The sequence below is a fragment of the Syngnathoides biaculeatus genome, chromosome 13 (assembly GCF_019802595.1).
Source record: "Syngnathoides biaculeatus isolate LvHL_M chromosome 13, ASM1980259v1, whole genome shotgun sequence".
In the NCBI taxonomy this organism is placed as follows: Eukaryota; Metazoa; Chordata; class Actinopteri; order Syngnathiformes; family Syngnathidae; genus Syngnathoides; species Syngnathoides biaculeatus.
The window spans coordinates 153,291-180,996 of record NC_084652.1 but is presented as its reverse complement, the minus strand read 5'-3'; the positions used below and the strand labels follow the sequence as shown (position 1 = coordinate 180,996).

The window sequence follows — 27,706 nt, the reverse complement described above, 5'->3', positions numbered from 1 at the left end:
TAAAGGCAACCATTGTCACAGATCTAACCTTAAAAGCAATATGGATGACCTGACTGACTTCCTGCTTCCGTTCCCTGGACTTTATAATCCATCCATCCATTTTCATTGCCACTTATCCTCACGAGGGTCGCGGGGAGTGCTGGAACCCATCCCAGCTGTCAACGGGCAGGAGGCGGGGTACACCCTGAACTGGTTGCCAGACAATCGCAGGGCACATAGAGACAAACAGCCGCACTCAAAATCACACCTTGGGGCAATTTAGAGTGTCCAATTAATGTTGCGTGTTTTTGGTTTGTGGGAGGAAACCGGAGTGCCCGGAGAAAACCCACGCAGATACGGGGAGAACATGCAAATTCCACACAGGCGGGTCCGGGATTGAACCCGGGACCTCAGAACTGTGAGGCCAATGCTTTACCATCTCACCCACCGCGCCCCCTGAATTCTGCCCAGCAACAGGAATTGCTACAAGAGGGCCCCCCCCCCCCCATTTTTTTCAGCTCGGCTGTTGAATTTTTCCTCAAAAACAGAACGAAACACATGAAGCCGTCAAGAAGCTTTGCATCACGTTCCTATTTTGTAGCCTCCCAGCAGTTTTTCCTTTGTAAAGAACTTCACCTGCGGATGAGGAGGAAACGCTGCAAACATAACATCAAGACGAAGATGCATTTGCGTCTGCTTTCTTTGCGCTGCCTTCTTCCAACTGGGCGTTACTTTATGATCTGAATTTAATGATGTTTGGTTCTCTCTCGGTCTGTCTCGCTCCCCTTGTAGCATCTCGTCGCTCAGCCCCATCAGCAATGAATGCAGCACTGTTGCATGCACTGTATTAGTAATCTTCTCTGGTAGGGCGAGCCTGTGCCTTCGAGCATGGCCGCACTTTTTTTTTTTTTTTTTTTTTTTTTTGCCCAGGAATTAAATGTCACCTTAGGGGCAGGTCACCTGCAAACAAAAGGCCACCAGCCGTTTTGCCGGTCTAAACAGTCTCAGATAAGGAAGCTCTCTCCCGGAGTGCAGGAAATTGAATAAGTATGGCGCAAAGAAGAAATAGCGGAGCACAAAGAGCGGTTTTGTTTCCCCTCGCGCTATCGCTATTGACCCTCTCGTGTAGCGTCTATCCCCATTGAGCGCGCCGGGAGGCACAATGGCTTCATCCAGGTCGAGGGGCAGGAAACTGTCCGTCATCAAGTTAAGATCCCCCTACCCCCCCCCCCTCCCTCCGCACCCCCAGACCGCGTATCTCCTTATCAAACGCTGCCGTTTCTTCCCCTATTGAGCGGAATGCTGGCGGAAGGGAAACGGGGCAAGGTCATCGTGCTCAAGTCAGTCAAAGTGGGCGCCGGGGGGTGAGGAATGCGTCGGCATATTCTCCACACCTGGCGAAGAAGAAGACCGAGTGAAATGGAACACACCGTTAGATAAGCCGGCGTGTTTTTTATGTTTAGGGCCGGAGCGTCTGGCAAAGGGAGGAACCTCTCGGAATTCTTTGACGGAATGAAAAATGTCTTTTTTTTTGGTGCCTCAAACATCTAGGAAATGTTTTCGAAAGCACGTGGAATGTTTGTATTTTAGGAGTCCTGCTGCAAAAATGGCAAAAAATACATTTGACCCTGGTGTACACGCACAAGGAGGTTGCTTGAAAAAGTCCAAATGATCTATGCATAAAATTTGAACGGGATCATTTAGGCTGGAACCAGTCGTTATTCTGATTCACTCGCCATTTTGGAAGCTTGTGGGACATGGCAAGTGTAGCTAAGGGGAGCAATCGGAAAGGTCCATGAGGTTCGATGGCTGCCAAAGGGAAATGATCATTTTCACGATTTGTCGTGGGTCTACGAGTGTCATTTTACAGCTTTAATTCCAGTTGTTATGATTGAGATAATCTGGCCAGACGGGACCTCATTGGTTAAATTGTCGGCCTGCGAGAATGATTTCTTCCACACCTCTGAGGCAACTCGATAAGCAGAGCGGAGACCAACTCCAAGGCCACATCTTCATAGATATGCTTTCCTCCTACGTATGCCTGAAATGTATGATTAACGCTTACGCCCTTTTCACCATTATGGCCTCCTTTTCCACCGCGCAATCCAATCCCCTCCAAAGATTTTGGCACACCGAGTCCAATTCCTGTATTTTTTGCTGTAGGCTGCTGCTGTTTTTCTGCGGTGTACACGTTTGATGTCTGTTATTTAGTGCAGCGTGGGGGCCCTGGCTTGCCGAGTTCGTAAGTGGGGGCACTCGTAGTAAATTTATATTTGTGTGTATAAAACGGGCAGTTTGGCGGGAAAGTGTTACTTCGGAAGGCCAAATCGTAAACAATAAATCAACAATTGTGAGAAATCCGAGAATGCTGGATAATCTGCTATACAGCTCGTGCACGTGACGTCACCATTTTCACGGCGCCATATTGAAGGTCGAAAAGAGCTGCTCGACAGTGCGGGGGACATTGAATCGGAGCAAATATACACAATGCCCGAGACTTGTTGTGCTGTTGGTTGTTAGCCAGATATTCAAAGAGATCATTCTATGGAATACCAGCCGAAAAGATGGGAAAAAATGGATGGATTTCGATAATTAAGCGTGATGGATGGTCCCCAACCAAATGCACACGAGTGTGTAGCAATCACTTCCTTTCAAATAGGAATTTTTCTTCTCAATCTCAAATTCCCAAGAAGTATTTATAACGCCAAGTTGGCCCATTTGAGAACAATGCGTTAAATAGAAAAAGACAGGGAGTTGTCTCCAACGTACACGAAGCGTTGTTGCGGCCGCACGTTAATCTTCGGTAAACCTCTCCGTGACAGATGTTTTTGTTTTTTTTAATATGTATTGACAAATGAGTCCAATTCGTATTTTGTAAAAGAAAATAAACCGTCGGTCACACAGAGGTTTGCCAAAGTTCAACCTGTGGCCTCAACGCGCTTCTGTGTACGGGGCCTGAAGCCTTTCCCAGCGGTTTATTTTATTTTTTTAAATACGCATTGGACACATTTGAGAACAATGCATATTTAAAAAAAAAAAAAAAAAAAAACGTCTGTCACGGAGAAGTTTACCAAAGTTTAATATGTAGCCGCAACACGCTTCGTGTAAGGAGCAGCCGACTGTCGCTGTCTTCCAATCATAGTTTGTGTAAAACCAGGGGTCATTTATTTAAATATTGGTATTCGTATTGAAAAAAATCTGAGTGACTCCATCGCTATGTGGGATTTATTCTTCATTGAGAACAGATCCAGTAACGAAGTATTTGTACGTGTCCAGACTTTTCTACGCTTTCAAACTCTTCCGTGTAAATCTCGACGATTTACTCACTAGATACATGTGTAGATCCAGTTGTCCAAGACAAGCGGAAGCGAGTTAACAGTCCAATTTCTTATCGCGAAAACATCAACTTTGGCAGTCATTTTTCCACGTTCCTTCGTTTGTTATCACCTTCTAAATGTTTAATGGTATCAGACAAAACTCTGTGCTATCAGACGTCTTTTCACGTCATCTCCAACCGATTTAGCCTTGAAGAATGCTTTGCTAGACCGACACTTCCGGCCAGTCACGTGGTTTGATGACGTCGGTGCGCCAGCTCTATGGACATGCGATAATAAAACATTTGTATGCCTAAATCAGGGCTCGGCAACCTTTTTGAGGCCGCGGGCTACTTCGTGAGCACCGATCGTATGAAGGGCTACGTGATCTGTTTGCGTCAAATTTCAGACACGGTTCAGTACACGTACATAAAACGTTTTTGCTTTCATTTATTGGAGTAAATGACATTACAGGTGTTTGAAAATTTTAATTCACGTAAGCAAGTCAGATTCACAATTTAAAGCACAAATGAGAGTATCAATTTGTGGCCTACGGTATTTTTCAAACATACCTCGCGGCTCGGGCGCCTTTTATGGTCCTCGCGGGCTACCATTCGCCCGCGGGTACTGCGTTGGTGACCCCTCGCCTAAATCAGAAGGTAGGCGTGGGTGTGTGTGTGTGGGGGGGGGGTCAAATTCGACAAAATAATTGGTAAATGTACTGTTCACCAATATTTATGAAAACATAACCTAATTGGAAGATGGAATGATCTCAAAAGGTCAGCCAGAGCGTTGTAGTGTAGGCAGGGATGGACATACAGTACGCTTAACAGGTCAATGACACTTGGTTTAGTCCGGAGACACCCCCCCCACCCCCCCCCCCAAAAAAAAAAAAAAAAGCAGGACGAGCTGTGAAAAATCACAGCGTACATTTCAACCGTGACTTATGAAGCGGTGAACGAGAAGCCGCTCGGCGAATATGTAATACACGTGTTGTTGCTGTTCCCCTTTGCCCCCCACCCCACCCCACCCCCTTCCGCCGCTCTCGATCTGCGTCCAATTTGCGACGCGCGCCGACACCCCGGCGAGCGGGAGGCCTTCCCGGGCGATCGGCGCTCCGCCGGGTAAAGCGAGGAGACACGAGCGTGCGATTAAGGCAAACTCGGTCACCCCCGCCTTCCCTCGTTCCCCTCTTATTTTTTATTTCTCCTTCCTCTGCCCTGAGGGAAGGCACCTTGAGCGGAAAATCCAGCTGGGCTTTAAGTGGCGGGGCAAAGGAAAAATAAAGCTTGAAAGGGAGTCGAGGGGAGATGAAGCCTGGAAGAGTATATCCACGCCTCATTCGGGGGAGTTTGCATGAAGTCACCTCTTTCGGTGCGTTTCGTCAACTCCCCACCCTAAAAAAAGAAAAGAAAAAAAAGACAGGGATGTCGAGCGAGCGATGAACTAATTCTGTCAGAACGGCGCTCGCCTCCGAGCATGTGCGCTTTTCATCTAGCGAGCGTCGTTTCCCTTTCAGCTGCTTAGCCTCGGTGACAGTTATTTGTCTCTTTGTTTTCTCCGCAGACGACGACGGCGTCGCGCGTTCTCCGCAGCTCATATCACGTTTGAACGGACGGCGCCGCCGAGGCCCGTCAGATCCCGTCTCGAAAATTTAATCGCGCCCGCCGAAAGCTGAGCGAGGCGGCCGGACTCCCGCCGAAAAATTTTGTGGCGCGGGGTTCTGCGACTAATTTTCACGTGCCGCCAAAGCATCTGTAACTACTTTGGCTGCAATTCGAAATTGAAATCGCGAGTGACTGCCGGCGCGACGACGGCGATGTTACAGCCAATAAAATTGCCCGGGTTACATCACATGATCTTTTTAGCATTTATTATTCTTTATTTTAATTACGTTTGTGGGGAACAAGCGACAGAGTCAAATTCAAATCAAATGCAAAGATCAGACATAAAAATAAAGATGAAATGCAATTTTTGGCTCTGTGTGAGAAAGTAACTGCACCTCATGCAAAAAATTATTCCTAAATTATTATATATTATTAAATAATTACCGTAATTTTCCGGCCTATAATCCCCGACTTTTCGTTTTCGTTTTCAACCCTGCGGCTAATGCGGTGATGCGGTTATAATTTGTGCATTTTTTTTTTTACTAACGGGCGCAAGCGGCAAAGATAAAAGTCAGGCCGGTGGAATATATGTACCGAGGAAGTAACTTTTACCGGTCCGGCTCTGTTACGGCCCTGTTAGCGCTGCGCTGGCGTGTTACTGCTGTGTCTCAGTGACTTTTACCGGTGTTTATTTTTTATTTTTTTTACCCGGCCCTGCTAGCATTAGCACAGCCGTGTCTCAGTGATTTAGGCATGTTTTTTTTTTAACTGGCCCTGTTAGTGCTGTGCTACTGTGTAGCTACCGTGGCTTTTTTTTTTGTTTTGTTTTGTTTTTTACCCGTTTGTTTGTGCTACCGTGTTATTGCTATGTTAAGCTAAGCTAAGGTAAGTTTGAAAACCCTTTCTGTGTACTGTCTGTTTTTTGTAAATATCTCATATTTCAATTTGGGCACTCGCGGCTTTTACACAGGTGCGGCTTATGTATGTACCAAAATGGTATTTCCTTCACAAATGTACTGGGTGAGGCTTATAAGCAGGTGCGCTCTGTAGGCCGGAAATTACGGTAACTTTTGCTGTACATTATTTGGAAAGATGACTTCATTTTGACTGGCCACATCATAGCCTGCTGACCTCCAGACCTGTTTGTCGCCCAAGAAATCACTTAAGTAGAAGCTCGCCGGCCAGAACATCTCCAAAAACCTGCAACAATAATGCCAAGATCCAAAGAAATCCAAGCACAAATGAGTAAAAAAGTAATCGACATTGATCAGCTTGGTTGGTCAACTTGGTCAACAACGCGTTCCTCCGAAAGGTTCAGGGATCATCCACCCAATCAACAACTTTGATTATAGAGTACAATAATTCCTCACAGGCGTTACTCAGTTTTATGAGTTCCACTCCTGAACGTAAACCTGAATTTGTATGCAAGCCAAAAACCGCCGTGGTCTGTACATAAACTACACTAATACAGTATTAAAGTCAGATTTACGATAAATATTTATGCATACACGGTGGTTCAGCTGGAACGCATTGGCCTCGCAGTTCTGAGGTCGCGGGTTCAACCTCCCTGTGTGGATTTAGCATGTTCTCCCTGTGCCTGCGTGGGCTTTCTCCGGGCACTCCGGTTTCCTCCCACATCCCACAAAACATGCAACATGAATTGGACACTCTAAATTGCCCGTAGGTGTGATTGTGAATGCGGATGTTTGTCTCCATGTGCCCTTGCGGTTGGCTGGCAACCAGTTCGGGGTGTACCCCGCCTCCTGCCCGTTGAAAGCTCAGATGGGCCTTGTGAGGATAAGCGGCAAAGAAAGTGCATTGATGGATTTGTGCAAAAAACATCTCGAGACCATAAATATAAAGCAATCAGATGAAAAAACGTTAAGTTTGCACGCTAACCAAGGAGTCCTTTTTGTGTCGGGTGACCGCGTCCTGATATGTCGCTACGCTTACTAATATTTTTATAATATTGTCAAAGTAGTGCATGTATGTACAGTATTTTGGAACCACTTTAAACCGAGGACTCCCTGTATAGTCGTTTGCAGCTGAGGCTCCAGAAAAATCCTCCATGTCGGCTGTGCGTGGGTGTAATGACACACCACAAATCACACTTTGAATCATATTGGTTGCAGTCAGCGCAAAAAAATGCAAACTGCATGCGGTCCATTCGCCAATAAATGAAAGATTCCCAAGTCAACAAAAATAACGCTTACAATAAAATAAAAATTAAAAAAAAAATTCAAATAATGGCTTCAGTGTTTCAATCGGAGTCATCTACAATGCAGACAATTAATGGTTCAAACAGTGTGAGTTATTGCGCTATAAAAACACAAACAATGGCATTTGTTCTTGCTTTGTGTTTTTTTTTTTTTTTTTTAAATGCGGCTGCTTTTTGTTTTCATACCGCATTTTGATTCACATTGATATGATGCCATTTCAAATGAGTGAAGTTCAACGTAATGCTAAAAGCACATCGCAAGTCAGAGGCTGAGCCGCTCGGTGTTTGTTTACGGAATAGCCGCGTAGCTGGAGCGCAGCAGTTTCACTTCCTGTCCCTTACCTAATAATCGGTGTGTCTCTGTACTGTAAACAAATGTTCTGCTCTGGAATTTATGAACAAGCATACATCGCAGTACTGTTACACACCAACTTTTCAGAATATGAGCTTTTTTTTCCCCCCTCTTGCGACATCTCAGACATTCGGCGCGATTGTAAAACATTCTGGTGTTTGTATGTTGGATGCTAGTCTGCCGTTTCAACTGCCAAAAATGACAAATACATCCTTAACCGAATTAATAATGAATAACACGTTTCAAGAAAAATATGCTTTTTTGGGGTGGGGGGGCGTATTTTGAAACCACTTTCCCCAAAGGAAAGGATGGAACTCCTGACATTTTCTTTGACACTAGAGACATATTTGTCCAGAAAAGATCCGGATTGAGGAAACCGCAAGACGTTTATCTGTATCTGATTAAGATAAGATAAGCCTTTAATGATCTCTTGAAAGAAAATTACCGTCGTTCTCAGCCTACAGAGCGCACCTGGTAATAAGCCGATACAGAGCCTCACCCAGTACATTTGTAAAGGAAATACCATTTGGTACATACGTACGCCGCAGCTGTGTAAAAGCCGCAACTGCCTACAATGACACACGAGATATTTACAATGAAAGACGGTACACAGAGAGTTTAACGCTAGTGTAGCCGCGCGAACGCTAACGCTAGCCGGTTAAAAAAAAAAAACATAACGGTAAAAATCACTGAGACAAGGCAGTAACACGCTAGTGCGGCGCTAACTGGTAAAACTCAATTCCTCGGCAGATATATTCCACCGGTCTCACTCTTACCTTTTCCGCTCGAGTGCCCCCCTCGCGGCCGTTAGAAAAATTACACAAATTAGCCGCATCGCCGGGTAAACCGCAGGGTTGAAAGCGTGGGGGTGTTGGCCGGAAATTACGGGAGCTCTCCCAGCGGCCATACGCAGATTGTTTGAAACAATTTGATTGAATACGGAAAAATACACAGAAAGTGGAAAAACTGTCATATACTTTTTTTTTAAATCATAAAGTAGCGTTTGATTAGTTTATTTCTTTCTCTTGTCGCAGATAAAGATAACAATTATTCTTTGCTTCATCCTTGAGTGTATTGATGGATATTCAAGATATTACCCACCAATCTCAGGTGGCACATTATCATCATTTAATATCGTGATTGTTTGATCAAGATTATTGCATCATCATTATTATTAATAATATTATGATATAGCTCGAACAGTGCGAAGACTTGACTGTGAAAAATCACATGATTTCAGATCATTATTTCTATAAGATGCTTGACGTAAGTCGTAAAATACGCAGTACATGAGTATATGTTGAGCAAAAGAAGCAAGTATTACAGTGTATGATAGAAACTGTGCAGTGTGTCCTGCGTTTGTGCAACTTTGGAGCGACTGAAAAAAAAAAAAAATCCCCAAATTCTGACTTCACCAGCCGTGTTTTAACGCTTAATCGAATGTTTTATGATCGTGATTTATGGTGTCATTGCCTGGCCCAAGTTCGTGCTCAAAACCATAAAATGGGTGTCATTATGGAGCTGTGTAGTAACATCACATCTCGTGGTATTAAAAACACATTTCAACGTGTTTTTGTTTTTGTCTGCGTCGCCGTCGTGCCGGACGTTCAGTTTGAAATTCTCATCGTTAACAGAAGCAACAAGGGCGGATTCGTGCAGCTGCTTTGCCCGCTTAACGCTTATTTTCTGCCTCAACAATCGTGAGTGCTTCCAAACGCAAAACACGAACCCCCCCCCCCCCCCCCCCCCCGCAAACATCCCCGCCCCCGCCCCCACCCACAATCCCTGAAGCCCTTTTACAGCTCAGCGGATGGCTTATCAAGACCGGACTTGCTGCTATCAGGTCAAAAATTTTAAAAATCCTAATCTCATGATCCTTCATCAAGTGAACAGACTGCCCCCCCCCCATAAAAAAATTATAAATCTTTTCTATCAAGTTGATGAGAAAAAAAATCTGACAAAAGAAAATATCACCAGCATGCTCAGACGGCTCAGCTGAGGAATCTGTGCATCCTTTGTTCTTCCCATTTTCAATTGGAAATCGAAAATCAAGGAATGATAAATTGGATGAGTTTTTATCCAATACAAAAAATAAATTTCATTTTTTTTATGATTTATTTTCGGGCTCGTATCAGACATATTAAATTGGAAACTGGCCGCAGGATTGCTGATTGCTAATTGGTTCACCAGAATTTTGATATTTTGTCATTTCCGGCCTATAAGCCGTGACTTTTTTCCGCACGCTTTCAACCCTGCGGTTTATGCGGCAATGCGACTAATTTGTGTATTTTTTCTAACGGGCGCGAGGGGGGCACTCGAGCGGAAAAGGTAAGAGTGAGACTGGTGGAATATAAATGCCGAGGAATTGACTTTTACCAGTTTCGCGTGTTACTGCCTCGTCTCAGTGATTTTTACCGGTATGTTTTTTTGGGTTTTTTTTAACCGGCTCTGTTAGTGCAGCGCTAGCATTAGTGTGGCACTAGTGTTAGTGTTAGCGTGGCGACGCTAGTGTTAGCGTGCGACGCTAGTGTTAAACTCTCTGTGTACCATCTTTCTTTGGAAATATCTCGTGTTTCAATGTGGGCACTTGTGGCTTTTACACAGCTACGGCGTATATATGTACCAAATAGTATTTCCTTATAACCAGCTGCGCTCTGTAGGCCGAGAATTACGGTAATTTTCCTTTCAAGAGATCTCTAAAGGCTTATCCCGTCTTATCCTAATCAGACACAGATAAACGTCTTGAGGTTTCCTCAATCCGGATCTTTTCTGGACAAATATGTCTCCAGTGTCAAAGAAAATGTCAGGAGTTCCATCTTTTCCTTTGGAGAAAGTGGTTTAAAAATTCGCTAGCGTTAGCGTGCGACGCTAGTGTTAAACTCTCTGTGTACCTACCGTGAGACCGGTGGAATATATGTGGCGAGGAAGTGACTTTTACCGGTCAGCACTGTGCTAGCGTATTACTGCCGTGTCTCAGTGATTTTTACCAGTATGTTTTTTTTTTTTTTTTGTTAACCGGCCCTGTTAGTCCGGCGGCGCTAGTGTTAACGTTAGCGTTAGCATTAGCGCAGGTGCATTATACAATGTCGGTTTCAATGTGGCTTTTACACAGCTGCGGCCTATGCATGTACCAAATGGTATTTCCTTTACAAATGTACTGGGTGAGGCTTATAACCAGGTGCGCTCTATAGGCCGGGAATTACGGTATTAGCAAAGCTACGAGCTTGTTATCTGCCGCAATCCGTCCAGTGATTCGTTAGCCATACTTTATCAAGGCCAAACATATTTATTGTTATTGTAATCCCCTTCAAGCATTAGCTGCGACACGGAAGAGCTGCTTTAGCTACAGTTCGAACCAGTTTTTGAACATTCTCATCCTACTCAATTTATTTTCTGACTTTCAGGGACCACGCCCCCAAACCAAGACATACTGTACACACTTATTTTTACACAATGGTTGAAGGAAGAATCAAAATGAAAGAGTTGTTTTGTATACAATATGGCTGATGCTTCATTTGATGGCTGATGGTTGTAGTCCAGACAGACATTGGTGGCTAACAAGCTAATGACGCATTTACTCTAATCCTCATTACGAATGGGAACTTCTGGGTCAGGGAAACCCAACAAATAATATATTTAAATCAAATTCAGTCCCGTGTCGCTGATTGTGTTAGGGTTAGTACACATGCTGGACTTTGGTCCGGGCAGTGCGGGATCCATTCCCGATCAGTGATGGTGTCGATACTTTATGTGCCCTGCAACTGATTGGCGACCTTTTGCCCGAAGTTAGCTGGAATAGGCTCTGGCACTCCCACCACCCTTGTGAGGATAAGCGTCTTAAAAAAATGGATGGATGGAAGCTCAGTTCCAAGGTCAGTTTTCGCATTTCGTAGCTTAATTACAGTACTACAATTGAAGTCTGAAATCTTGCTTGTTTATTTTTTTTATTTTTTATTTTTTTTCAATTGGTAGTTGTAAAGCGAAATAACAAACTACACATGGAATAAGAGTAAAGAGCTCGCGCCAACGACGTACATTTTTCTGAACACGGCATGTGAACGAGGTCACGTCACGACGCGAGCGCCGCAGAAGACAGCGCCGCACCGAAAAACCCAAATGGACCGCATGGATTTGTAAGAGCCAGGTTTCTATTTTCGAACCCTCCTATCGCAATCTAGAGTGTCTGATAGCAGTCGTCTGGGAAAGGGGCGGGCGCTGCGGCGGCTATTGTGGTCTTGTCTGACACCGTCTTTAGAAACGATTCCCAACAAGACATGCCCAGAGCGGGCGGACTTAAGTGTCACGGGAAACGCTTGCAAAATGTCTACCGCTGCTCTGAGAGTGTTTGGCCGCATGTCAACACTTGAAATGAAACGGGGAGATATTGTGTTGTTGATATTTGAAAAGCAAGTGTTGTTTTTTTTTTTTTTTTGTTTTTTTGTTTTTTTCAAGATCCCAAATCTCCTCGCTCATCTCACACCCTGCCGCCGGCTGTCATTCACGTGCGGCAACCGCTCATGCGTGGCACGGCGCGGCAGATTCCTCTCAAATACGGGCTGCCCGCAAATGCAGGGACTGCAATGCGCGGTGCGTAGACCGCGAAGTGCGAAGCCTCTGCTGAAATTAGACCAAATTTCGGATCAAAGTCAGGCAGGGCTCGATTATCGGACATCTCCGAAAGATTGTCCCGAGCGATTATCTTGTGCTGCGGGGTGTGTTAAGAGTAATTGATCGTCGCCGATATGCACCAACCCGTTCAATATTTACAATTGCATGTCCTTACGTTTGTGATCCACACCGAGTTTGACCGACAGTCAAGTTGTCCTCGTGAAGGCTTCCCACAAGCTTTCCTTTACTCCCATTCAAAACTGGTTCTCCATCATAAAAATAATATCAGAGGCAAGGATAAGAATTTATGACGACTCTTCAAACAAACGCAGTGCAGCTCAGAGTCTGACTAGCAGACATCGTTGGAAGCGGTCAACAAGGACCAGGAACCAGGACCAACAAGAACCAGGTGTTCGCCCCCTTGTACAATGCAGGACAAATACCAGTATTTATAGAATAATCCATACATCCATCCATCCATTTTCTCTGCCGCTTATCCTCACGAGGGTCGCGGGGAGTGCCGGAGCCTATCCTAGCTGTCGAAGGGCAGGAGGCGGGGTACACCCTGAACCGGTCGCCAGTCAATCGCAGGGCACAAGGAGAAAAACAGCCGCACTCATGATCTCACCAAGGGGCAATTTAGAAAGTCCAATTAATTTTGCATGTTTTTGGAATGTGGGAGGAAACCGGAGTGCCCGGAGGAAACCCACGCAGGCACGGGGAGAACATGCAAACGCCACACAGGCTGGGCTGGGATCGAACCCGGGTCCTCAGAATTATAAGGCCAGCCGAACCACCGTAAATAATAATAATTATTGTTGCGTATCCGCATCCTTCATTTTCTAACTGTATGTTACACTGACAAAAAAATGTTTTTTTTTTTCATTTTTGATGTCTCATTTTAAATGTCATTAAATGTGTTCCAGTCTTAAAAAGATGTCGCCTACCTGTGTGGTCGCCTCGGTATGGTTCCCCGTAGTATTAGCTACGTTTTCGTGTTTTTCGATCGTCTCTGGACTCAAGCGCAGTACACAAGGGAAGACTTGCTAACCGTCAGCCAGTCTACCCTGGACTTCTTTTTCAAGAACTCTCGCAAATTCGCCGAGTCCCCCCCCAAGCTCCTCACCGGAGTAGTGACCGCGACAGCAGGGAAGCGGTGACGCCGCAGGAGGACGCGGGCCGGGATCCAAGTCAGACTTTGCAGGAGAGAACGTAGACTGGCGCTTCCGTCGAATCACCTCGCAAATCTACACCCCCCCCCCCCCCACACACACCAAAAAAAATAGCTCCGGATAAGGACTAGCAAAGATTTCAGACGTTCCGCCGCCCTGTGCTTCAACAAGACTTGGCTGCGCCAACGCATTCCCGACGGAGCTATCGTGCTACCCGGCTTCCATATCGCGGAAACGGAAATGCGGTGGTGCGATATGCTTCTTCATCAATGAAAAATGCTTGCACTACAACCTGTTTTTGGGTCGGAGTTCTTGAACTGTTAGCCATTTTACTCGCCGCGTGATTTTGCTTCTTTCACCCGTGTCGGTGTCTACGTTCCTCCTCGAGCTAGCGTAAACGCAGCACTGCTAACGCTCGCTAAACAAGTAAACGAGATTGAGGGGGGAAAAAATACCCAGACTCGCCCCTTATTATTCAAGTGGTTTCAAGTGTTCTGACCGCCCCTGTGAGGGCAACCATACCACGGCCCACGTTCCAGATAAGTCTGACAGTGCCTCGATAGACTGATGCGTTAGCTTCTCACGTTAGCCACCGACTAGCTAGCTGCAACGCCAGCCACTTGTAAACCTCAAGTTCTTTTTTTAACATTTTACATTTGTGACTGTATTTTTTTGTCGTGTGACCAGTGAAATTGTGTCTTAAAATTTCAAGCGTTTGCATCCGCACCGCAAAGGTGTACCGCCGCACGTTGGAGTTGCTGCCACTTTGTTCCCTCACTATCAATAATTCAATTATGTTTGCCCTAATTTTGAAATTCCCGTTGGAAATCTCCATTCCAGGACAACAACAACCAAAAAAAATGTACTCCCCGTACTGCTCCGGATATGGGATTATGAAGGCATTCCCAAGGCCGTTGGAGGCCAAGCTTGACTCTCAGATCTCCTCTCGGGCTCCCCGGTATGATCGTGAAGCAAACAACATAAAAAGACAAACAATCTTCAAGTGCCCCCGCTGCGGCCGCGGCAGGGGCGCTCTTATTTGACTAAAGGCTACACCCCTCCTTTATGCCTCCGATGAGAGCGTCTCCGTCAAAGGAACAATGAGGCCCAGACGCGGTGGGGGGGGGGGACACCCCCATTTGCATGCAGCTGTTTGCCGTTTCCAAGACCACAAAGGCAGCTTAATGGGTGATGACGAGCGTCAAGCAACGTCTCCTCGCCGCTCCGTCTAACTTCCAAAAAATTGTTTGTTTTAAAAAACATTCCGCAGTTTTTTTTTTTTTTTTTTTAAAGTTTTTTTTAGGCTTAAAAGGTCGAGTCGAAAATCCCAATACTCGGACGTTCGTGATCGTTTCGCTTCACCGACGGCGATGTTCGAAAAACGCGGGACGGTTCCGACGCTTGCCATCCGAGGCGCTGAGCCACTTCCAAATTGTGTTGATGGAAGACAAAAATATGTATTAGGAGATTTTCCCGTCGCGAATTGGAGTCTGGCCAAGGGAAGAAGCGGGGTGGGGGGGGGATTGGACTGTGAATGCAACATATTGAGGAGCGTTCCCTCAATAAGAAGGCTTAGCCGGGGCAGGTCAGAGGGAGGAATCTGAAAAGCTACTTTGCTCACAGTCGCTCGCTGACCGGAATGCGTGATCAGGCTTCGTGTCAACGGGGTCGCCGATTGGGATCACCGCCAATTATAGCTGAGGAAAAGCGGTTGCCATAGCGATTAGATTTAAAACAAACAAAAAAAAAAAAGGATCTCTGTATGAAGCCGTATTCAATTCCCAGACTATAAGTGTAAATTCATGTTAATCTGGGCTACAGATAAAGATTTCACCAAGCGTTTTCGTTTCACCGCCTATGACACTCGGATGATGATGTGAATTTTTGTTCTTTTTCATCCTGGAGTCATTTTGCCACCCGTTGCCTCGCAATGTCTCCAAAGTTGAGCAGTCAAACAAAAGCCAACATGAAAAGACGTTCATACATCAGTGGGATGGCGGAATTTTGGCACGTATCATCTTGCCCGCCTTTTTTTTTTAAAGTCTCCGTGAACCGGAACCGACCAGGAACCTGCGAGAACTCGCGACCCGAATTGCTGCCGTGGTGGAAAATCCCAATCGGTGATACATTTTCATATGAAATCTCTCCATATAATGTCCAAAATTCATTTGTGTATGCAGATTTTTACGCAAGAAAATTCCACTTCAAATAATTCATTTACTGTATGGATGTATCTTAACAGAATGCATTTTTAAAATGTATTTATTTGAGCTTCTCTTCTTTTAGCGTGAAAATCAAAAAATCAAAATCAATTCATCAATTTTCTTAACTGCTTATCCTCACAAGGGTAGCGGGGAGTGCTGGAGCCTATCCCAGCTGTCAACGGGCAGGAGGCAGAGTAGGCCCTAAATTGGTTGCCATCCATCCATCCATTTTCTTTGCTGCTTATCCTCACGAGGGTCTCGGGGAGTGATGGAGCCTATCCAAGCTGTCAACGGGCAGGACACGGTGTTAGGGTACACCCGGAAGTGGTCGCTAGCCAATTGCAGGGCACGTCGAGACAAACTGCCGCACTCACGACCACACCTAGGGGCAATTTAGAGTGTCCAATTCATGTTGCATGTTTTTGGAATGTGGGAGGAAAGCGGGCTGCCCGGAAAAAAGCCACGCAGACACGGGAAGAACGTGCAAACTCCACACAGGCGGGTCCGGGATTGAACCTGGGATCTCAGAACTGTGAGGCTAACGCTTTACAAGCTGAGCCACCGTGCCAACCCACATTTTCACATGAAATCTCTCCATAAAAATGGACAAAATTCATCTGTGTATCCAAATTTTTACTCAAGAATCTTCCACTCCCCAAATACTTGCTACGCATATCCCTGCCGTAAAGTCTTAATATTACATAATATATAATAATATAATCTTGATACCCTCCCTACCAACCAAAAAATAAACCCGAAAGTACGGTAAACATGGACGCACAGAACATTCAGCGGATTTCTACCGGTGTACGACGTTGTTGCTAAACATAAAATCATAAAATCATCTATTGTACCATGTAAGGAAGTCATGTACAATCGAAGATCCACATCGGTTCGCCTCGCTGCTGCAGTTTTGGTCAGCGACAGGCTCGGGAGTTCATTCTTGAATGTTCCGTGCGTGAACAGCGGCGGAGGAAATGGAGCGCATTTATTTGTTCAAATAGATTCACCCGGGCGACTAATTAGAGCAGTGTTTCGCAACCTTTATCAAGCAAAGGCACCATAAATATTTATATACATACATACCATAGTGAGATAATGACTGTCTCCTCTCAAATTTGTCATACATTTACCGAGTGTGAAATCCGCCCCTGTCGAGTTGAACCGAATTATTAGGATTGATTCTGTAGTATGAATGGCAAAAAGTGCATACGCGGGCTAATTCTACCTTTCACCATCTAGTGCGGGGGTGTCAAAACTACTTTTCGTCGAGGGCCACGTTGTCGTTATGGTTTCCCTCAGAGGGGCCGTCATGACTGTGAAACCCCAAAAATATTTCATCGCCTCATCATATTTACATGAATTTATGAACTATTTTTGGTACCAGAAATCAAGGCTAATGAGTTTTTTCAACTTGGTATTTCAAAAATGCTCGTGATATCGCAATGTTATCATTCATGGAATATGACCACTTGAAATTTTGGTCCATATTTTGGAAGTTGACAAACTAGATTTGCCTTTGCGGGCCACATCGAATCATGTGGCGGACCAGACATGGCCCCCGGGCCTCGTGTTTGACACCCGCGATCTAGCGGGAGAGGCGTTTAATGGTTCGTCCCGTCACGATTCATTGCTAGCATAGATAAGTGAACAAAAATAGATTAATTGTAGGGAAAAAAATAAATAAATAAATTACGAGTTTTCAGATCAGTCAGATGAAACGGGATCATTTTCTGTAATAGTTTATCTCGCTGGCACATTTAAGGAAATGTGATTAATAAGAATTTATGTGGCAATGATGTAGTATCTGATTTTTTTAAAATCTCCATTGGATCAGGATTGTTCCTTGAAATGAAAAATGAAACGGGTAAAAAGTCGGGTCTTGATTCGCCCGCTTACACCCGCCGGATGCCAAATGTGTCACGACTCGTTCAAGTTCGGGGTCAACCGATACGTCGATAAAGTAACAGAAATGAGGGAGAATCAATTTGGTTCTTTCGACGACGAGTCCCCCTCCCCCTAATTGACGCAGCGTTAGCCTCTGACCGGAATGATCCACGTGGGCGAAGAGGGAGGGGGGGGGGGCGCTGAGATAATCAATAGGCCTTGGAGATCCTGACGGGTGTTTTGAAGCACGAGTGGACAGGCCCGAGAAAAAGAGGTCACAACGGCGGATGACGTACGTCCCCCTCGTGCCGCGGATCCCCCTTTCCAATTTTAATGCCCTGCGAAATGCATCCCTCCCTCGGACGCCGCGATAAACCCGTCGCTCCCTCCGTGAGGAATGGCAGGAGCGGCGATCATTAGTCTTAGACTCCGCTCTGTGTTTTATCGGCCGCCGTCCCCGCTCGGTGTTGTGCGGACGCCACGTGTAATTGCGCTTGTTATTGGGATAGACGGCGTGACCCCGTAGCCCCCCTCAGCACCCCCCCGCGTACCGTTCGCCACTATCGACGTCTCCTAATGAGGTGATAAACGGCGGAGCACGGCACGATCCGCTCACCTTGACACGCGTCGGGTTATTTTAAACAAATGGCCGTTGATCAATATGTGAGGGGTTGATGCTATTTTGCGCACCCTTTATTAGCGCTTTATATATGAAAAAATATATATATATATATATCGAGAAATGAAGCCAAATGCAAAGTAGCAAAGTCCCTATCAACGCCGCCATGTCGTCATCTTTACAACTACAAATTTAGAGGATTAGAGGACCAACGATTAATCTAAAACTAAGTGAATATTAAATTCATCAATTCAGATTTTTGATAATCCATTAACCATCTAGAGCAGAGGTGTCAAACTCTGGCCCGCGGGCCAGATTTGGCCCACAGTGTAATTGTACTTGGTCCGCGAGGGATTTTCAACTTAATATTAGAGCTGGCCCGCCAGTTTTACAAGTATTACACACTTGTTCGGTTTCATATTAAAAAGGTTCATTTGTTCAAAATTGGCCCGCGGCCTTGTTCGATTTAAAATTTTGGCCCACTGTGAATTTGAGTTTGACACCCCTGATCTAGAGACCTTGCTTAACTTAAAATGATCTCTCAGCAGTAATTATTAACAATTATAATACTGCTTTGCTGCTTTATTATAGTAAGAAAGTTAAACTTCTTCTTCTTCTGCTTCATTATAGTAATAAAGCAGTACTTAATTATCTATGATAACGTAGCAAGCTGATCATCAACTGACTGCTGGAGAAAAATTCCTTGTGTGTTCTACACAGTTGGCCATGAAAGATGATTCTGATCTTTGGGTTTCATTAAAATGAGACATTTGATCATTTCTTCTTTCACCTGGAAAAAACATTCTTGCGTCATGACATTACCGACCAAACCAGTAACTTCATCATAATCAATTTGTGTTTGTGCCTTTTCTGTACTGTCAAGTTGAAACAATGTCCTGTTTTTCAATCAAGAGAGAGAAATGTAAAGATTTTAAAAGAAAAATCAGATTCGTAAAGTAATATAAGAAAAATAATTGAAAGATTAATCGAATATTAAAATGGTCGTTGGTCGCAGCCCTAAAATAAAAATGAAGCATGAGAGAATAACCCTAACCCTTGCGCTAACCCTAGCACCGCACTAAAAGTAGTACTAACGCTAACAGGACCGGTTAAAATAAAACTTTCCAGTATATATTACTGAGACACGCCAGTAACACAGCAGCAACATGCTAAAACAGCGCTAATGCTACTTCCTTGGCACATATATTCCATTGGTCTCAAGTTTTTTCTCAAGGTTTTCAAGAAACGTTGCCCTCCTTTGCAGTCCTCTCTGTTGTCTCTGCAACTTCAACGGTATATTTTCCAGCGTCTTAGTTTTGTGTCACGGCGACAGACGAAATGGCGTCTGCCTTTATCGGGAGGAATTTCGCGTTCCGGAGTCACTTGAAAACTTTTGAGCGTTTCGAGCGACGCTAATTGCGTCAGGGTTGTGGCTGTCAAAAGCACGGGAGTAATTAGAGTAAGGGCGCAGGAGGAGCCCCCGGGGGTGGTAAGTGTTGCTGCCTGACAAAGCTCGGGTTACACAACGGGGCTGCGCAAAAGGTAGCAGAACTGAAGGAAGGGGCTAATTAGGAGGGAGAGAAAATACTGACGCCGGCTATGCCCCCCCCCCGCCCCTCTCCGGGTGCCCACGATTGCACCAAACAGCAACGATTATTGACAGTTCATGCAGCTCTCTGCTTGCGCTCCATAAATGGAACACATTTCCATGTTCTACTTAGACGCTACCTAATTGCCCCCCCCCCCTTTCTCTCAGACTTGCAGACAGCAACGTTTTTTGTTTTAAACTTTGGATCATCTCAACGCCAGATAAAAGATTTGCTATTCCGTTTATTTTCTCCCGTCCTTTTTCTCTCTCTCCGTAGCCCACTCTCCCTTTGTGAAATGGTGTTTTATTATTCCGACAAGAGAATACTCGGTAATAGCCTATTTCACTCTAATGTCCTGGAAGGAGGGTCATTTTTGCGATGGAAATAAAAAAAAAAAGCTCATTTTCTCCACCGCTTAGCGCGCTTATTTGGCCGCCACTCATTTCCACGTATGGATTTTGCGTCCGGCGCGGGCTCGGCCCTCGTTTTGACGATCCTGATAACTTCAGAATCCGTTCATCCTGGATTCGTTTGGTCTCTCCGCCGTCTCGTTTCGCAAAGCAAACAAAAATAAACAAAACGCTCACGCTTGGAGTCCAGTAATTGATGCGCTCTTAAGGGAGGCCGTATTTATGCGCCCCTATTTGCTCAACATTTTATGAGGTTGCCATTAGGCTCCAGTGACTTAGATTTGGATCTAGCCAATAAATAAGCTGTTCCTTTCTTGTGCCTGAATTGCCTTCAGTGACCCAACCGCCGCGGTAAACGCCGGACGCCCGATGCCTGATTTATTTTGCGTCTTTCTTTTTAACTGGGGTAGTTTGAGCTTCGCGCAAAAGCCCGGGTTGTAAATAATTTCCCATGACGTTTCCTCTTCAGGGTTCAGCCGCGCCGCCCTGCCCTTCGGCCTCGTCCGGCGGGAGCTCTCGTGCGAGGGCTACGCCATCGACCTGCGCTGCCCCGGCAGCGATGTCATCATGATCGAGACGGCCAACTACGGGCGGACCGACGACAAGATCTGCGATGCCGATCCGTTCCAGATGGAGAATGTCAACTGCTACCTCCCCGATGCCTACAAGATCATATCGCAAAGGTGCGTGAGAGAAGACAGGATGACTTTGACATGGAACACATTAATTCCCCCCCCCCAGTCAATACAGCGGATATTTCATCAACATAACGCAACACACATTTATTTGCTTCTGTCAACTTGGGTCATGATGTGATACATGGATTTTTTTCGTGTGTCTTTTGTATTGAAGACTGTTTGACGCCAAACTCGTTCACACAGAGATCCCGCAAAAATTGCCGCATGACAGCCGTAACAAGGTGCCAAATTTTAAGCAAAGCAAAGCAAGTTTATTTGTGTAGTCCATTTCATACACGAGCTAATTCAATGTGCTTTACATGATTAAAGGCATTTGAAAAGAAAGAGATAAAACATTTAAAATGGCATAAAAACAATAAAAATGACAAACAAAATATTAAAAAAAGACAATTAAAACCGCATAAAATGCAGGTAATATGATAAAAAAAAAGTGGATATATTCTAAAAAGCAAGAGGAAAAAAAAGCCCTGGATTTTAAAAACATTCCCACTTGGGGCTAACCTCACCTCTCTTGGCAACTTATTTCATTTTTATGCTAAATGCTGCTTCACCATGTTTGCTTTGGACTCTGCGCTCCACTATTTGACCTGAGTCAGTCGATATCAGAGCTCTACCGGGTTTGTATTCCGTAAGCATTTCTTTCACGTATTCAGGACCCAAATCATTTAGTGATTTATAGCCCAGTAGCAGAACTTTCAAATCTATTCTAAAGCTGACTGTAAGCCGATGCGAGGACTTCTGGATTGGAGTTATACGCTCTGACCGCTTTGTTTTGGTCAGAACGCGAGCTGCAGCTGTTTAATACTCTTTTTTTTTTTTTTTTGGGGGGGGGGGGGGAGTCCAGTCAGAAGACCATTACAATAGTCAAGGCTAAGCTTTAACACAGGACCCCAAAAGTATCTTTTCTTCTCCGATGGCTGGTGTTGCACGCGACGTCACGCTTGTTCATCCGGGTTCTTGACCGCCATTGTTGCAGAAAAGCAGTTAGCTTTCCGTCGTCATCGTGCCAGATTTTTGTCTACAGGTGGGGAAATCGCGGAAACGGAGACATAGGGAAGCGATTTTTCCGTGTTCCAAAGATTAGATTGCATGAGGGAGAAGATATAGTGGAGTTATCGAAAAAAACAGCAACAGAAAGTGGCTCGCAAATATACGACGTGTAGATCTGAACGAAAGCAAATGCTTATTTGAAAGTCTGTTCTGATCATTTTGTAAGCGCTGAGCATGCGTATTTCTAGTGTCCAGATATTCTACTTCAAGGAAGTCTTTCCAATCCTTTAAAAGTACGTCGTCGTGGAGAGTACACGGATCGATATCTTCACAGAATTTGATCTTGTGTATGTATCTAGCTTTGGCGACATCATTGAGTGAACTAAAGTCGGCAGAAAACATCCGCCGCTCGCCGCGTACACACTGGTCTCTGGATTTTGCCACGGCGACGTCATCTGCGACGCCGAGCTTGTCTGTAGAAATGGCGGCGGTTATCACGGGATTGCGAGCCAAGAAGCAAAGTTCGTGCGAGTTGGGCGAGAGGAAAATTGCACCAGACACCTCCGGGATGAGCGAGAGGGATGATTGTGGTTGATTGAAGAAGTGTTCATCCGGACGAAACGATTGATAGGTGAGGGGTACGTGTCGCAGCAGCGTTAGGGAAAAAAAAAAAAAAAAAAGTAATTTGATACGTTCAGGTCGGATTCGGGCCTCTCGCAAATGTATCGGATATCTGCCAAGGCAAGTGGAGCGTAGAAAAAAAACGCAGATCGAAATACATCACGTTAAATAAGCAAAATAATTGCAGGCGGTTATGGGTATCCTCTTCTTCTTGGCTGTCAATCACGCGGCATTTTCATCAGGAGCGCTCAGTACGACCTGACACGTTTCAACGCAACGTCGCACTAGACCGAAGGCCCACAACTCTAAATTTGGACTTGGCTGTATGAGACAAAACCCCGCAAAAAGCCGCGTCAGACACGCGTCCCTCGATATGTACGTGAAAATGTTCTGTAAATACGCGGGAATAAATAGGCATTTAATCTGAAATGGGAACTTGGACCTGTCGGCCTTTCGTTAAACGGGTGCTACACACACTATTCATTTGCACTTTATAAAGATTGCCTTCGAGTACCCCCCCCCCCCCCCCCACCACCACCACCACCACCGCCACCAAAACTGATGGGATTAATTCTAAACGGGCAGGAACTGACATTCATTTGCGGCGCGCTGCCACCGCCGTTTGAGTTATTAAAATTAGTGCAACTCCCACAGACTGTGAGTCACCCGAAAGCCTCCTAATTCCCCCATCTGGGGCGCCGGGCCCGCTTTGTTCAAACACTTGTATCGCATTGAAGTGGCTGCGCCTCAGGTAGCAGGCAACGCTCATCACGCCGCCTTTCATCCCGCTTACCCTCTCACAGGATGTTGCCTCGCTGTCAAACGGCAGCAACACTTCACCGCCGCCCCCTCACCCGAACACCCCCCCACCCCCCCAGCAGAGGTGTGTGTATTTTTAAAGGCCAGCGGATGAACTATTCATAAATAGTAACTGGCAAAGTTCAAGCCGTACGCACCGAGCGCCGTCCTCTTGAGCTCGCTTTCCGCGATCTCCCACCTTTTATTCACGACGCCGCGCCATTGCTCGGGAATAGCTCCAAAAGCTGTCTCACCCTTTCCTTCTAAATTTCCATCCCGAGTCCCCCGGTTCTGACGCCGTCTACGCAGCCCGCACCTCGGCTGTTGACGAGTTAAACTCTTAGCTGCGCTTCGGAACGACACCCCCCCCCCTCCCCCTTTGAAGCCTCCCTCGGGAGCGTGTCGCCAGCGGTGCCGTCGAGAAGCAATCATTCAGATTTATTTTGAAGATTGAGATCATTGAGATCAGAGGGAGTGACCGTAATTGCGGCTGATGTCATGACGACAGCCCAGAAAGCCCGGCTACACTTTACTCGGTGTGCCTCGAAGCTTCGTAGGATCAAAATAAGGACTTTTTTTTTTTTTTGTCTTTTTGGGATAGGCTCCAGCACTCCCCGCGACCTTGTGAGGATAAGCGGCAAGGAAAATGGATGGGTGGATTGTAAAGTCCAGGGAAAGGAAGCGGGAAGTCAGTCAGTTCATCCATATTGCCTTTAAGATTAGATCTATGATGATGGTTGCCTTTATTTTGCACATAGATCTAGAATAACAAATCATACTGTATAACATTTTATTTCTTATTATATAACAGGTAAAACGGGAAAAAAAATGAAATTAAAACAACGAAACAGAATACCGGGAGTCCTCGGTCTACGACTGAGATCCGTTCCTACAGTAGGGACTTCGCTCGTGTTTCGACTCAAGTCGGATTCCGCCATTAAAGTCTGAATTTACATCAAAATACTTTGTATAAAAAAAAAAACAAATACATTGAAATAAACAAGATGATGTAGTTAGCATGACTGCTCCGAGGCGGATGGAGAAGAAGAAGGGGAGGCTGTGCTTAGCTACTGCGAATGAAACCTGGTTCTCAATCCGCATGAGGGGAAGCAGATCATGAAAACAAAAGATACATTTTTGTGCACTTTGCTGCGTACGACTCACAAATGCCGTCAAACGTGTGCATTGCGCTTACGGTTTTGAACACCCCTCCCCCCCAAAAAAAAGACATTTGGGGGAAACTGAAAATGCAAATTAGAATTTCAAATCATTTGCAACATAAGGAACATACCTGACTATTCAACAACAACAACAACAAACACATTAGTAGGCATTGAAATATTACCACAAAACCAGCGATATTAGTAATACAAGGAGTCCTCGGTCTGCGACTGAGATGCGTTCCCACAGTCGCGACTTTACTCGAACTTCGACTTCAGTCGGATTCCACCATTAAAGTCAGAATTTACATCAAAATAATAAACGAGATGATGTATTTAGCATTACTGCTGAGTGGTGGATAGAGAAGAGGAAGAAGGGGAGGCTGTGCTTAGCTCTTGCCAAGGAACCTGGTCTTAAATCCCCTCCATCTCGAGAAGTATCAAAAGTTTGGCAATCATTGTATCCGACATAGGAACGGAACGTTTCACATGTGCTAAAATACGGGCTTTGTCTTGAACAATTGTCACTACGGTCGACCGACTGAAGCCTTGATGGTGTTGGCGTCTCTCCTTTTTCCAATTTTTTTATGATCTTGAGCTTCATTTGCACAGTCATGGATTTTCTTTTAGCTGCAGAAGCATCGCTAAAAGACACATCTTTCTTCTTTGGGACCAAAATGTCTAAAAAGGAGGGTGAAAATGCAAAGATACTCCAACCGACGCACAAACACGGACGAGCATTAGCTGGACAAAATGGCGGACGGGCGACTTGCGTCGTAATGTCGAAACGTCTTAGGTCGAGACCGTCTTAACGCGAGGATTTCCTGTACTGTGTTAAATTGTACAGCAGATCTCCTTCAGTAAAACGTTTAAGCGAGGTGCTAGCGTACCGATACCGTCAATCAGGCCCGATTTGAGCAATTTTCCATTCCTTGCTGCCAAAGTCAGCTACGCTAACAGTCATGATAGCGACGGATTGGACTGACCGCACAGTTGAGCAGATCTGAAATATTGCCCTAGTTTAACACTTACGGTTGCCATGCCTGAATGTTCCGAGCAGATCGTACAGATAAAATCAAACCACAACCTCCACCTCCATCTGGAGACATCCGATGGTCAAGACTTTGCCCGAAAAATCGGTGGAAATCCTAAAATACCTCCCAACCGTTGTTTCGCTATTTTCCACAAAAAGTACAAATACCTGTAGTTGGTTGTTTGAATGCACTCCACATTAAAGTATCCAGACATATTTTTTTAGGTCGGGTCAGGATTATTTCCAAGTTTCTGAATGACAAACTCATCCTACTGCGTTTTGATAAACCTTATTTTCTATGCACTGTGAAAAGAAAAAGCCTGAATTCTTCTAACGTTTGATTTTGAATCATGAATTCAGAGCCGCGTCCCTCTGCTTTTGTCAACATTTTCTCCAAGAAAAAAAGTTCGACAAACCCAAATAGGGCATGTGTGCATTTTCTTTTTTTTTTTAATGCCGTCTGGTATTTGGCACCTCTTCAGTGACCCACTCATAAAGCAGCTGAATAAATCCTCCCCTGCCTGGTCAGAGGTGCAAAAGAACAGCGGAGACTGAAAAGGTGTTGTTGTGTTTCCCCCCCCCCCCCCCCCACCTTTCTCTGCCACGAGAATGAGCTCAGCGCAATCGAGCTGCAATCACATGCAACAGCGGTCAAGTTGGAAGAACCCTACTTTAGCAAAGAGTGAACATTGAAAAGAGTAATTAATATTCTTTATGTAACCAAGTGAGCCATCTGACACTGCCATAAATATTACAGGTAATAAAGGGACAGGCCTTCCTTGTAAGGAGCATTCATGTGTGTTCAAGGAGCCTTATTATGATGCGTTATATATATTATTGATGAAAAATTTACGTCATCGATACTGCTTATCAAGCCGATTCCTTATCGACTCTTTTATCAATTCTCTTATCGATTCTCGTAGAGCGAGCGAGTCAGCCTTTTAAGTCGTTCCGAGGACGAATCGAAGATGGCCAAAGAATCGAGGGCAGTATCCTGGCTGCTCATTACGTGACATGAGCAATATGATTCACGTAATATCAGTGGAAGACGTCAATAAATTTGACCTTGCGAGTGCAAAAAAAAAAAAAATAGTTAAAAATAAAAACATGACCAACAAGTTTTTTGTGGTGTATGTTCACCATCTCTGCGGTAAGACTGAAAAATGCAACAAAAGTTCAGAATGCTTCGGTTGCAGAGACAGTTTTAGAAAATGGCTAATATTTATGTGGTTTTATAATTTCACGTATGGTGCGTGGGCAAGTGCTCCCGAGACCCAACTATTTGTACACAAATTGTCCCCAATGAACTACTTCAGGAACGATAGGGATGTTCTGCTTTCATGTAAAATCTCAAGATGAATCGAAAACACGCAGTTCCTTCTACAACTGAATTTAGACTCTTCATTGTTTTTACCGTAATTTCTGGCCTATAACCCGCGACTTTTTTCACACTTTCAACCCTGCAGATTATGCGGCGATGCGGCTAATTTATGATTTTTTTTTTTTTTTTTTTTTACGGCCACAAGGGGGGCACTTGAGCGGAAACGTTAAGAGTCAGACCAGTGGAATATATGTGCCGAGGAAGTGAATTTTACTGGTCCGGCCCTGTTAGCGCTGCGCTAGCGTGTTACTGACGTGTCTCAGTGATTTTTACCGGCTAGCGTTAGCATTAAACTCTCTCTGTACCGTCTTTCTTTAGAAATGTCTAATTTTTCAATGTGGGTTTCAATGTGGGCACTTGCAGCTTTTACACGGCTGCGGCGTATGTATGTACCAAATGGTATTTCCTTTACAAATGTACCAGGTGAGGCTTATAACCAGGTGCGCCCTATTGGCTGGAATTTACGGTAACTTTTGCTAAGCATTATTTGCAAAGTTGACTTCATTTTCACTCGCCACATCGAACCCTGGTGACCTCCAGACCTGTTCGTCGCTCAAGAAATCGCTTAAATAGAACCTCACCGGCTAGAAATCTGCAACAAATTGCCAAGATCCAAAGAAATCCAAGCACAAATAAGTAAAAAAAGTCATCGACATTGATCAGCTGGGAAAGGGTTACTAAACAGTTTCTAAATCTTTAGATTTGGCGACTTAATAACGCGGTCCTCCGAAAGGTTCAGGGATCATCCACCCGATCAACAATTTTGATTACAGAGTACGGTAATTCCTCACAGGTGTTCCTCAGCTTTATGAGTTCCATTCCTGAATGTAATGTGATTTTTTTTTTTTTTTTTTTTTTTGCAGAACTGTCACAATGGGATGAATGGCAAAATTTCCAACAGTTGTAATGGACCAATAAATTCCATAGTTCAATACAAATTGGTATTTAGTCCTCTCGATTTGGTGTCTTGACACCAAGACGACGGCTAATAATCGATCTTTGCAACGGCGAGGTGTCCATCGGGCTGTTTTCAAGAGGCTAAAACTGGAAGAGTCACAGAAAGCCA

At 44.9% G+C, this 27,706-nt stretch overlaps 1 protein-coding gene across 5 annotated transcripts in view; it reads left to right on the top strand.

Annotated features, from left to right (window-relative positions):
• LOC133511404 (adhesion G protein-coupled receptor L2-like) overlaps positions 1–27,706 on the top strand; it is a 153,265-nt gene that overhangs the window by 44,613 nt on the left and 80,946 nt on the right. For all 5 annotated transcript variants that reach the window (XM_061840288.1, XM_061840287.1, XM_061840289.1 and 2 more), the window contains exon 3: positions 20,429–20,642. In XM_061840288.1, the coding sequence (XP_061696272.1) occupies positions 20,429–20,642 (214 nt within the window). The remainder of the gene's footprint in view (positions 1–20,428; positions 20,643–27,706) is intronic.